General features: G+C 57.8%; 5 protein-coding genes across 5 annotated transcripts; 2 read left to right on the top strand and 3 right to left on the bottom strand.

Annotated features, from left to right (window-relative positions):
- Window positions 1-1,254: 1,254 nt before the first annotated feature.
- On the top strand, window positions 1,255-4,671 carry B0H18DRAFT_913369 (interferon-inducible GTPase-domain-containing protein). Its single transcript, XM_048041574.1, has 2 exons — window positions 1,255-2,329; window positions 4,075-4,671. Exons 1-2 carry the CDS (start codon window positions 1,259-1,261, stop codon window positions 4,483-4,485), a joined length of 1,482 nt encoding a protein of 493 aa, XP_047888465.1. The 5' UTR covers window positions 1,255-1,258; the 3' UTR covers window positions 4,486-4,671.
- A 1,174-nt stretch (window positions 4,672-5,845) lies between these two features.
- B0H18DRAFT_883603 (uncharacterized protein) lies at window positions 5,846-6,382 on the top strand (the record flags this gene model as incomplete). The annotated part of the gene is made up of 1 exon (XM_048040985.1): window positions 5,846-6,382. One exon carries the CDS (start codon window positions 5,846-5,848, stop codon window positions 6,380-6,382), a length of 537 nt encoding a protein of 178 aa, XP_047888464.1.
- Window positions 6,383-7,833: 1,451 nt separating this feature from the next.
- On the bottom strand, window positions 7,834-8,659 carry B0H18DRAFT_1033950 (uncharacterized protein). Its single transcript, XM_048030218.1, has 4 exons — window positions 8,416-8,659; window positions 8,269-8,293; window positions 7,946-8,213; window positions 7,834-7,885 (listed from the first exon to the last, which is right to left on the bottom strand). Exons 1-3 carry the CDS (start codon window positions 8,624-8,626, stop codon window positions 8,183-8,185), a joined length of 267 nt encoding a protein of 88 aa, XP_047888463.1. The 5' UTR covers window positions 8,627-8,659; the 3' UTR covers window positions 7,834-7,885; window positions 7,946-8,182.
- A 71-nt stretch (window positions 8,660-8,730) lies between these two features.
- Window positions 8,731-9,746, bottom strand: B0H18DRAFT_1033949 (uncharacterized protein). Its single transcript, XM_048030217.1, has 2 exons — window positions 9,505-9,746; window positions 8,731-9,449 (listed from the first exon to the last, which is right to left on the bottom strand). The coding sequence occupies exons 1-2, from the start codon at window positions 9,552-9,554 to the stop codon at window positions 8,735-8,737; spliced, it is 765 nt and encodes a 254-aa protein (XP_047888462.1). The 5' UTR covers window positions 9,555-9,746; the 3' UTR covers window positions 8,731-8,734.
- A 162-nt stretch (window positions 9,747-9,908) lies between these two features.
- On the bottom strand, window positions 9,909-11,984 carry B0H18DRAFT_1033948 (Alpha/Beta hydrolase protein). Its single transcript, XM_048030216.1, is given in 5 exon segments — window positions 9,909-10,685; window positions 10,735-10,941; window positions 10,993-11,337; window positions 11,621-11,835; window positions 11,846-11,984. 4 exon segments carry the CDS (start codon window positions 11,825-11,827, stop codon window positions 9,975-9,977), a joined length of 1,470 nt encoding a protein of 489 aa, XP_047888461.1. The 5' UTR covers window positions 11,828-11,835; window positions 11,846-11,984; the 3' UTR covers window positions 9,909-9,974.
- Between the last annotated feature and the right edge of the window lie 12 nt (window positions 11,985-11,996).

Below are 11,996 nucleotides of genomic sequence, written 5' to 3'. Positions count from 1 at the left end.
CGCAAGCAATCCGGCAAGCCGCTATGTTCTGCGCTACGTTCGCGCGTGTCTCCTGGACGTGTTGTCCACGCGCCCTCTCCCAAGCATCCTTCCCGTCCCAGCTGTGGTTGTTTTGCATGCCATTACCCACAGTCCGAATATGCTGCCACGGCTTGGGGTCGTCCCTTGCGAGTGTTCGGGTCAACTCGAGATCGGTAATGAACCATACCGTGCTACGTACCACTTTGTAACCCTTCGCTGTTCCAATATCAGACCCTCGAGTGTGAACAGCTTCGAAACTGAAGCGATCCGGGACTTACAACGAGTGTCAGGTTGTCGGCGGCGACGTCACCGTCCGTTCCCCCTCATCACACCGAAGTTGCAATCGAACAGCAAGCCGTTGGATGGTAAGACGGCGACCGAGACTGTCTATCCGCAGCACCACCAACGGCATTACCAGTCACTAAACCAACAGAGAACCGAGAGGTGAGGAACTCATCCGAGTTTTACATGGCTGCGCATATGGCGGAATAGTCAGGGGACGGGGGCGTGTCGGCATGAAGGTTTGGGAAGGAATCGCCTGCCATTCCATCGCTTGACGCCCGAGTTCTTGTGTCCGGAAGATTGAAAAGACGATGATGGAGCTGATGCAGTGACTGCCAAAGTAAAGAGAAACGGCGGGGACGGCATTAACACTGGTGAGTAGAGTCCGCATCATGATGACCAGGGAAGGAAGAGATGAGCAATCGCATGGTGCTCAGCTGAGTATTTGGTGTGTCTCCTTGATAACACCATTCGTTGCTGGGCGTAATGACATTGATCTCGAGAAGACCTACGAGTCACCTACAGACTACATGGCATTCAACACTGTTGTCCATGAAAGAGGCAGCTGACGTTGTAGAGATATCAGAGGCCATCGCCTGGCGGAGCGGATTTGTGTCCCAGTTATACTCGGGCGTCCAGTCCGAGACCCCCGTCATAGAAGGTTTCGGGCAGCGCCGCAGTGGTCCAGGATGCGCCAACCTTATTCTCGCCCGTCTCCCACTTCCGTGTCGACCTGTCGCTCGGTGCAAAGTCCTCGAGACGAGCTCCTCGATCGACCTCGACGACTTTGACTCGGCGATACGTCTACTGTGCCCTACGCAAGGACGCTCAACACAGGTACGTAGCACTCGCCCAGAGAGCAGCCGCGTTCCTGAGGGGCATCGTACATCGTGATAAGATACCCAGGTCACCGTGCATACCTGACGTCGACACAATGGGAAACGAGGAATCGAAGATGAACTCCAGGTTCCAGGAGATGGCGGACGAGATGAAGAGCCAGCGGGACGTCCTCATCCAACTGCAGCAGCAGCAAATCGTGCAGGGCTCTGCGGACGCGCTCAAACGTGCCGAGGACACACTGAAGAAGGCGGAGGAGATGGCGCGCGAGCAGCAGGAGGCGACGCGGCGCATGGAGGATGCCGTGCGCCAGGCGGAGGAGGCGCGCCGGGCAGCGGTCGCGCAGGCGGAGCAGATGCGCGAGGCGATCGGCAGGCTCGAAGAACAGATGCGCCGCGCGAACGACGACCGGGCTCGCGCGGATGCTGAGGCGCGTCAGGCGCACAGGGAGGGGCAGGATGCGAGGAGCGCACGGGAGGAGGCAGACAAGGCTGGTACCGCCGCGCGTGAGGCCAAGGAGGCTGCAGAGAAACAACTGCGCGAGGGCGTGCAGCCGTTCATCGTCCCGACGCAGGCGCAGCGCGAGGCGACCAAGCGCAAGTTTGGCTATCGGGAGAGCCTCTTCCACTTTGCAGTCGCGGGCGTGTCGGGCAGCGGCAAGTCGTCGCTCATCAACGCCTGGCGCGGACTGCGCAACAAGGACAGGGGCGCTGCGCCCACCGGTATCGTGGAGACCACAGCGGAAATCACTCGCTACCCCGACCCGAGCGCAGGCGTGCCGTACGTGTGGTACGACGTGCCCGGCGCGGGGACGCTGTCCGTCCCCGACTGGCAGTACTTTACCGACATGGGGCTCTACGTGTTCGACTGCGTCGTCGTCGTCTTCGAAAACCGCTTCACCGCCACTGATGTCGCGATCCTCCGGAGCTGCACGCGCTTCCAAATCCCGACCTTGGTCGTGCGCTCCAAGTCGAGCCAGCACATCCAGAACCTTGCCAGTGACATGGGCGGTGCGGATGCAGACGACAACGATGCGGAAGAGGACGTTCTGGACATGGATCAGCGAAAGGAGAAGGCACGCGCGCGATACGTGCAAAACTCGCGCGAGATCGTGAAGTGGGACCTGCAGGCGGCGGGCCTGCCCCCGCAGCCGGTGTACCTCGTCGACAAGGACGTGCTCGTGAAGATCGTCCGTGGGGAAGCCCGAGCGGGATTGACGAGAAGGCATTGCTCCGGCGCATGTTCGAGCTGGCACCGCCTCAGGCTGACGAGTCGGACGAGTCGGAGGTGACGATGTCGGTGGGCAGTGAGAGTGAGTGGCAGACGGACATGTCGTTGTCCACCAAACTGTCCGATCTCGGGTTGGCCTCGGTCACGGCTGTCGGGCCGAGCCTATGAAATGAGTCCTCCAGCCGTTGCTCATGATCACGTCCTGCTTGTTTGTAACCTTCACTGTTGTTCTCGAGAGATCGTTGAATGCTGTTTTGCAACATATTCCCAGTGTGATTCGGCGCAGTCAAGACATATGTACGGGTAACGGTTTTGTGCAGAAAGCACGCCGCGTCTGCGAACCACGAAGGACTAGATATGTAGTGCCGCATCGGCGCTGCTCACTCCCCCAAGTCATGCGAGATTCGGGCACATATCGAGCACCGTTGGGCGTAGGGTGAGTGTGCTTCTCATTTGGCCGTTGACTGTAACTGAATGCCTTCTCAGTCGCCCCGTGGTTGCAGCGCAGCTAGAACCTGCGGTGCGATATTGTCATATTGAAGCTAAGTAAGTTCGCACCGTTTCCCAGCCGGATGATGACCGTTCCGATTGTCCTCTCCCTTGTCGTATACTCTGGAGTCGCAACGGGAGGCCACTGCAGCAGAGTTGAGGTGTTTCGTTCATGTCAGCCCGCTTCCGTTTCTAAGCAGCCGTCCCGCATCTGTATGTGCCCTGAAACTGCTGTTGCGAAGCCCGAACTCAATCTCCTCGTTGTGTGGCACGAGTGGAAGCACATCCCTCATTGATGTTTCATATTCCGTGTCACCGGTCCATATTGACCATGGTGCGCTTCCGTTGACTAAAGTCGGCATAGCCTGTCAGGCCTTCAGGGAGATCGCAGTGTGTGGGTTCATTGTCGCCGTAACCATAACCGCCATATCGTTCACACACAACAAGAGAGCTGAAAGTCGATCTTGCCACCTATAAAGCCCTCGCGGCAATCTTGCGCGTCCTCAGGTCCTCTGACGACTAGTACCTGTTGTCTCGAAATCGGTGCGTAATCAACCTTGAGTTTCGCAGGATACTGAATGACGCGCATACCTCGTCTACTGTAACTGCTTCCTAGCTATGAGTTCGCGGTTTGAAACGGTCGCAGCTACAGTCGCCAGAAATGATGCAGTGGTTCTTTTGTTCGACGCCCTCTTCAACAACACGAGAGAACGCTTCCTGGGTCGTCGTAACGACCGTAACACAGCGAGGATCAGATCCCGGATCGAAGCACTGCAGGCCTGCCTTCAGAAGGGGGACGCGATGCTCAACGCTATGAGAGCGAATACCGCTGAGGCGGCAGACGCCTTCCGAGCGGCACAGGAAGCGCGCCAGCGAGTTGAAACACAATTATCGATAATGGAAGAGAGCTCCCGACGACGAAATAGTCCGGATCCATACTCCGCCGAAGACACCAAGAGCATGGCTGATGGCGACTTCAGGAGTACCGAGCTGGACCGACAGGGGACCGAGGAGGAGAGAAGGCGAGTGGAAGAGCACGACAGTCGAGCCCTTGAGGAGCGCAGTCGAGCCATCGTCGAGGCGAGTAAGGCTAGGCAGGAGGAGGAGGAGACTTTTCAGGGGCTTCGTGGCGCGGAGGTCACTGCTTCTGGTACTCGTATTGAACAACTGGACGCGGAGGACAACTTGTGCAGGGGCATTCGCCCTGTCGTTGAGCCTACACAGGCCGAGTTCCTCATCGTCCTGTTCGACAGTCGTCTCATTTCCACGGACATCGGCACTGTACTACGCGACTCCACCCGCTTCGGGATTTCAGCCTTTATCGTGCGCTCCAAGGCTACTCAGCACATCCAGAACCTTGCCAGAGACATGCCTGATACCGACGACGACGACGATGCGGGAATCTCGAAACGAGCGCGCGAGATGTACATCCAGGAAATCCGCGCGAGCATAGCCCGGAACTTGGTGGCCGCGGGGTTACCTGAGCAACGAGTGTACATGGTCGACAAGGACACTCTTGCTCGGATGGTGAAGGGACGACCGGTCATGGACGGCATCGACGAAGAGAAGCTGCTTCGTGACCTTCTTGCTGAGGCACGTCGCCAGAAAGCAAGTACAGACACCTGACACTTCCTGTCAACCCTTCGCCGCGACCCGTCATATATTCATACCTCAGATGTTAGCACTTCCGTGTCTGGATCGAAATCGGTATGATCTGCACGCTCTCATATCGTCTACGTACGAAGTTTGTTTGTTTGTTTATTCCCTTTTGTGGTCACTGAGGGCGAAGCCCTATGTAGACAGTACACGTACGAAGTTGATCGTGATCACACTGGTCTGGCTGGGCCTGCCCCGGACTCCCTGTAACATATATATCTATACGCGCAGAATAATTGTAGTCGATTGGTATGAGTGCTGCATCGATCCGACAGCCTCAAACGGCACTTACCAGACTCATCTGCGGATTCTCGCCATTTGCGGCGCAGCATACATGCATGCGGAGATCCGCACTACAGTTGCGTACAGGAGGGTGGTAATCAAGAAGCTTCATTTCGGCCAGCCCTGTGATGCGTGGTGATTCAAGGATGGCGCCCGCTTGAACTCAAACCTTGATCCTGCGAAATCGTGAGTGCATATGAATCCAAGCGGGTTTTATAGTTCTCAACGCTCATCGGAATGTCTTGACCTTCCCATACCGACGGCGAGACCGCTGCGCGGCGACAAATTCCCCAGTGAGCATTCTATGTTTTGTGATTAGCAATCCGATATGAACTGTATCACTAACCATGCGGCGTTACAGAGACAAGATAATTAATACGTCGAGTTCCATCTGCCAGAGTTAAGGGAGGCAGCGCGTCCCAGATACGCTTGTTGGAGGAACGAATCCAGAGGCAGGAACAGCTGCTCCAGGCAGCTATGCAGCAACAGGAGACCACGTCGCAGAAAGATGTGACGGAGGCTTCGAGGAAGAAGGTGGAAGACATGACGCGTGAGCAGGATCAGCTCAGACGGCAAGTGAGTGAAGCGATGCGACGCGTGGACGAGGCGAGACAATTCACAGAGGAGCGTACGAAAGAGCTGCACGAATCTATACGCAGGCTGCAGGAGGATACGAGGGAGGCCAGAGAGGAACGCGCAGAGGCTGCAGCCTCGGCTAGGAAGGCACGGCAGAACGAGCGAAAGGCGCAGCACGCACAAATGGAAGCCGAAAAAGCGGCGGCGGCAGCACGTGAGGGGAGAGAGGAGGCGGAGAGGCAGCTGCGTGAAGGCATACGGCCGATGCTCGTCCCTACCCAGGCGCAGTACGAGGCGACCAAGCAAAGACTGGGCTACCGGCCTGGCTTCTTCCACTTTGCAGTTGCCGGCATTGCTGGCAGCGGCAAGTCGTCGCTCATCAATGCCCTCCGTGGTCTTCGTAACAAGGACAGAGGTGCCGCACCCACAGGCGTCGTGGAGACGACATCCGATATCGTTCGTGAGCGCTGACATGCCCTATGTCTGGTACGACGTTCCGGGCGCCGGGACGCTGACCATTCCCGACTGGCAGTACTTCACCGAGCAAGGGTTGTACATCTTCAACTGCATCATCGTCATCTTCGACAACCGCTTCACAGCCACCGATATCGCCATCCTCCGCAACTGCGTACGATTCCAGATCCCGGCCTTCATCGTCCGCTCCAAGTCAGGCCAGCACATTCAGAACATCGCGAACGACCTGGGCGGTGGCGATGATGACGATGGCGACGACAGCGACGAGGAGGGGGATCGAGAAGGCGAACTGGAGCGCATGGCGACGGCGCGCGACCGTTATCTTCGGGAGACTCGTACGAGTGTTGCGCGAAACCTGGAGGAGGCGGGCCTGCTTGCGCAGCGGGTGTACGCGGTCGATAAGGACGTTCTGCTGAAGGTGGTCAGGGGGAGGACGTCCCGTAAATGCATTGATGAGGAGGCCCTGCTCAGGGACATGTTTGCACTGGCAAATAATGATTGGGCATCACAGGCAACGGATGATGCCCAGGCTTGAGCGGTTGTAGAGCCATAGGTTCCAATTTCGCCGAAATACCTGTGAAGTGGAGACTGGGGGGAGGCAGTGCGAAGTACTTCGTTGTAACCGAGTGATATTGACACGGGATCATCGTCATGTCCACAAATCGCTAGAAAGTAGGGGACCCCGTCAGCTGCACGGTCAACAGCTGAAGCAAGTCAGAGCAGTGTACCAGCCGGTCCTTAGCCAGCACCGAGACGAGTGCACAGAGATACCTCAATCTTGGGCAGCCTCGATGCGAAACTCTTGGTATATCAGCGTCATGTGCGAGCCTCGCTGGCGGCTAGCCAATGGTGCCCGAGTACTCTCGCCCACTTCCACGAGACCAAACGATGCGATTGATGTGTGACGATGACCGACTAGATTCTGAATCTTTGTCCGCGCTGGCAGCTTGCACGGATGGCACAGTCACGCGTCGGTGTCATCCTCGAACACTATACGCCGTGGCGCGGTTGAGCAGGCTCCACATACTGTATCAACCGGGACGTACCGAATGCCATCAAATCACATATGCGGAGGTACGCAGCACCAACCACAGATCTAGAGCGTCGGGACTGCGCCAGCGTTCGATGGGCGGCGGACATACGAGATGCAACGCTATGTCCGAATCCGGCTCTACACCTTGAACGTAGTCATAGTTCCAGCTTGCCCGACTAGGTTCGGAGTTCGCTGCGAGAGTACTTCAACGAAACAACACAGTCATGTGAAGCACATATTATACGCATAAAGTCCCGCATCGGGAGCACGGGTATGGCCTCCGTCCAAGCCGGCTCTGGCCTACAAGCCTACCAAGGCTTCGTGTTGAGCGAGTGGGGGAGGGTGACGCATGGCAGCGGGTCGCCAGGTCTGGCTCGGAGGGATCTTCTCGTTCTATCATGAGGGTCTAGAGCCGGGATGCATTTGAGGCCCTCAAATTCCCTGACCACGGTTGACATGAGCAGAGATGTGACTGCCGGGGTCGGATGAAATTGAGCCGCGAGCGACGTCAATTGCATGGCTTGCGGGCGCGCCTCAGGGCGGGTCCGGGGTTCTTGGTGTTGCATTGGGCGACTCAGACCCTCAGACCCGCAGACTCGTGCACGGTATGGTCGATCGTCTGTGCGCTCTCATAACATCTCGACTAGCCTGGCATGGTAGGGGATTGTGCCCAGAGTCGCTCACGCCCTCGCAGGTCGACAAGAACTGATGATCATCCATCATAAGCGTCGCCATATGGAAGAAGCTGGAGATTGGAGCTCACCGGCACCCCATCAGCCTGGGTTGCACATCGACCTGCTCTCGATGTACACAGCTCACCCGTCCGAGAGGTGCGCCTCAATAGTCTCTCCTATGCAGCCACTAAAGAAGCCGTTGACGGAGGGGAGGACGGTTGGCCTTGGGTTGGCCCTCAAGTCCTCAAGGCCTCAAGGTGCGCCAGCGGTCAGACGATGATCGGCAGGCGACCGGCGCGACCGCGGCGGACTCGGGGTGAACGGTCACGTGGTACGTGTCTTGATTTTACGCTCGGTTGAACCTGGGCTGAACACCTAAGTTCATCCTCAGCGTATGCACGGCGACGTGGATTCTCAGTCACTTCCTCGGCCTATCGCCAATGTGTGGGCTTCTTTGGGGGCTGCAACGATTTCAAAAACGATGTCGCAGCTGGAATGTTTGCGCGGCACTGGCAGCCCGAACATTGGTTCGTATGACAGTTACTAATAGCCAGACCGTTCGCCGGGCAACCCATTCTGCTACAATGGATCGAAGCTCGAGGACAGACACGATGACGATGAGTAGGCGTCACTGCAACGGTTGCATATAATCCGGATTCGTGCGTTCCCCTGGCATGATACGACGAGTCCTCCTCCTCGATAATAACAGTATAGGGGCACGCAACGAAATTCAAATGAGGTGCCGATCATGGACCTAGCCTTGTGGTGAGTCTGCCGTACTATACCTCCTCAGGATGCTTGTGACAGGGGAAGGTTCAGCCTACACGGCCGGGCACCCAGTATATATCAACTGACTAGCAGCGGACAGGGAACGATCGCCGAATATGTATTCCTCCTCGATGGCTAGTAGCGTGGTCCCGACAGGCCCTCCTCCGGCGCCGATGATCGAGCTCAGTCGTCGCACGTTCCGCAATGCCGACGCCGGTCCTGTTGGAACAAGAGCGCAGTGTGCAACCATTGCTCGGCTGCGCCAAACGACGGCCAACATTTCTCCGTTTGCAAGCAGTGTCATCGAGTTGCGTACTGCAGTGTATCTTGTCAGAAGGCGGCATGGGATCTTCACAAGTGAGTGATGTGGCGACTGTTGCGGTCCCATCGCTGATTTATGTGACGTAGGGTATCATGTGAAGGGAGAATCCGTGCACTGGAGGGCTGGGCGAAGGACGCTAGTCCGAACACCGCTTCCCAACAAGTAGCTTCGAGCTTGCCGCCTGTGGAGCATCGCATCGAACTCCTCGTCGACTTCATCGAGCTCTATACACATATAGCGCATTGGGCATTCACTGCCGGGCCCGCGCTCTTCGAACAGAGCGAGGAGGACTCCGCCGTCGGCCCCACTGGCATCCCCGTGTATCACGCCTTCTACATCACCCTGCAGTTCCGGAAGGACTGCGACGGCAACCCCAGCAAGGCATACTTTGTTAAGGACGCGCAGGTCCTGCGCTTCCCGGAGAACGATCGGCTGACCTTCTTCAGCGAGGCGGGTGTGAACCAGTTCTACGCGAAGGAGGAGAAACAAAAGGATCGCCCTTTGACCTATGAGTTCCCCAACATCATCTGGGAGTCCGAGGACACACGGAAGTCGACGATGTTGAGTGTTCCCGGGACGCCCGCTCCCGTGTCCGAGTGCTTGCCGTCCCTGTTGGCTCGGGGCTGGCTGGACTGCCTGCGGCGCACTGTTGCGAATGGCCTGGTGTTTAGAGAGGAGCCGGGTCGCGGACACAAGATGACGCTGGGACGACTTGAGAAGTCGGGTTCCCGCTGGCGTTGGCGGTCGCTGAAGGCGTTGACCACGCGCGCTCGGATGGTGGATAGCCCCAAGCTGCTCATGTGAGGTGAGCACATTCATCTCTGTCCATTGTTCGTTTCCTCAGCGACGGCTGTGATCAGAACCTTAGGACATTTCCGTACTCTCGAGGTGACTCATCTGCGTTGCGCATGTGTTTTGATTTCGCCTCGACTCAGACTTCTTGTACTTCACTTAACATGCACTTGAACAACCCGTCCCTGGGTACAAAACCGATCTCGAGCTACTGACGACCTAGATTGAGTGCTGCCTCGGCACCTAGATCGACCACATGTACGACGTGTCTCCCTTCGTTCCGACCCCGTGAATGTACTTCTACTTTGCGATGATCACCGTTCTGGACCTGAATGCGTTCAGCGTGAACGTGTACACGCCGCGTACCATGTGTCGTTACGCTGCCAGCGACGTTATGAACGAACGGGGTGAGCATGGACATGGTCAGTCGTTGCTTCGACCAAGAACTCTATCGGTAGTCTATGTTACAGATGTCTTCCGTACACATGCGCAATTTAGGGAACAAGCGGTAAGTACTATAGTACAGTAGTGATCGGGGTTACGACTCCTTTGACTTCGACAGCTCCTCTACCGTGAGCCCATTATTCACGAACCTCGACAACACCTCGATCATGGGCCGTCTACACTCCTCGTGATAAAATTGGTTCGAGTGGTCCAAGCCCGGAAAATACAGGACTTCTAGGCCGTCCTTCTTCCAGCGCAGACTCAGGTCCTCGGAGCCAGTGAGGTACGCCATCACCTCCCGCGAGTCGACGATCTGGTCCTCGCCACAGAGCACGACCGCCGTCTCGCGGCCCTCGAGGTCCTCCTTCCAGAGCACGTTCTCCGTCCAGAAGAAGTGCCGCGAGAGCGCGCGCGCGATGTCGGGGTCGCGGCTCGCGAGGTACCACAGCTGCCACTCGCTCGCCGCGCGCGGCTCGCGGTACACGAAGTTGTACGCGACGGGCGGGAGGTAGAGCAGGAACGGGATCGGGTCGATGAGCAGCGTGGCCGCGACGCGCTGCGAGAGCGCGGCGTCGCGCAGGACGTGCGCGGAGAGGACGGTGCCGTAAGAGTGCGCGGCGAGGACGAACGTGGAGATGTTGTGGTGCCGGAGCACGGTCGTGAGCGCGGCGAGCATGTGCGCGCGCCGGAGGGGAGGCGGGGAGATGCGCATGCTGATGGAGAGGTTCTCGATGGCGATGATGCCTACGTCTGGGTCTTGCGCCGCTAGCTCGCGGAAGAACGTGACGTAGGGCCAGAGCCCGATCTGCAGTCATGTCAGAAAAGTGCGAGACGTGTGAAGCAATACGACGCACCCCGATGCCATGAAGGAAAACAACAGGCAGCTTGGTCTTGGAGCGATGCGGCCGGTACCAGTACGCGAGGGAAGGCTCGGGTGTGCGCTGCGAGAAGAGGGACCACAGCCGGAAGGGGAACGAAGAGAACGGGTTTCTGGTGTCGCGGTGCGTGAAACCTGCGAGAGCCAACCGGACGCAGGTCACGGTATCGACGAGACCCACGATCTGCGCGTCGTCAGACCTCCGACATGGCATGGCTGAGAAACGGAGACCCACCGCGTACCAGACCAGCGGCCTGTGCAGCATGACAACGGGATCCAGCGTCAGGCGCATGCACCGCGCCACCTCGCTCCAGCCGCCTTCCAGCGGCTTGCCCATGTAGTTCTCCAGCATTGCGAGATACCCCTCGATTTCATCGTCCCATTCCGGCCGTGCGCTGTCGCGATTGCAGCCGAAGAGGGCCCACAGGAGCCATTCCCGCATGTTCTCGCGCTTGATGAGTGAGGCGTCGCCGCCGAAGAACCAGCCGGTGGCCATATTCATCTTGGCGATGTAGCCGAAACATTTCTCGAAGAGGGCTTCGCGCTCCTTGCGGGAGAGCGGAGGCGGATGGGTCGCAGCCTGGCGGGTCGAGTTAGCAGGGAGATATACATCCACAAATGGTGCATATGTACAGCTGATTCCATATCGCTAGACCCAAGGCGAAAAAGTATGCACGGGCGGGACATGTCGGGTTTGCGAGAGAGGGCGTGTCCGACCAAGTTTTATGGCCGAGGTCAACCAGCACAGGGTGCGGATCCCTCGACGAGGAGGTCAGACAAAGACCCTCCGCCCTCCGCCCGTGCACGCGTTTCCGGGAAGTGGTCTAGCAATAGGAATTGGCTAGAAGTGCCGGACGACTGACCTTCTGAAGGAGAAAGGATCGCGGGAGATACACGAACAAGTAAAAGCACGCCTCCACCAGCGCGTACGCTCCGACCCACGGAGAGCACAGAAAGCGGCCTTCCCGCCAACTGGCGAGAGTGTAAACGAAACTCAGAGGAGCTACGAGACGGAGCCCCGCGATGCAGGTGCGGATGAAGATGTACTCCGGAACGGAGTTGCCTATCATGTTGGCGTCGTTGCACGTTGTCTAGAGGTCGTCACGGTCGTCGCGGTCGTTCAGAGGCTTGGTTGAGATGGAAAGGGTGTGCCGACGAGAGCAGTTAGGCATAGTATTCATATGCGAATTACAGAGTGAGTGCCTTGGGGCTGGTGGATATGCCCCTGCGGGATGCCTC

The sequence above is a fragment of the Fomitopsis serialis genome (genome assembly GCF_022376445.1).
Source record: "Fomitopsis serialis strain Sig1Antser10 chromosome Unknown B0H18scaffold_99, whole genome shotgun sequence".
Classification (NCBI taxonomy): Eukaryota; Fungi; Basidiomycota; class Agaricomycetes; order Polyporales; family Fomitopsidaceae; genus Fomitopsis; species Fomitopsis serialis.
Note: the sequence above shows the minus strand (reverse complement) of the source record. Positions and strands in the feature narration are given on the sequence as shown.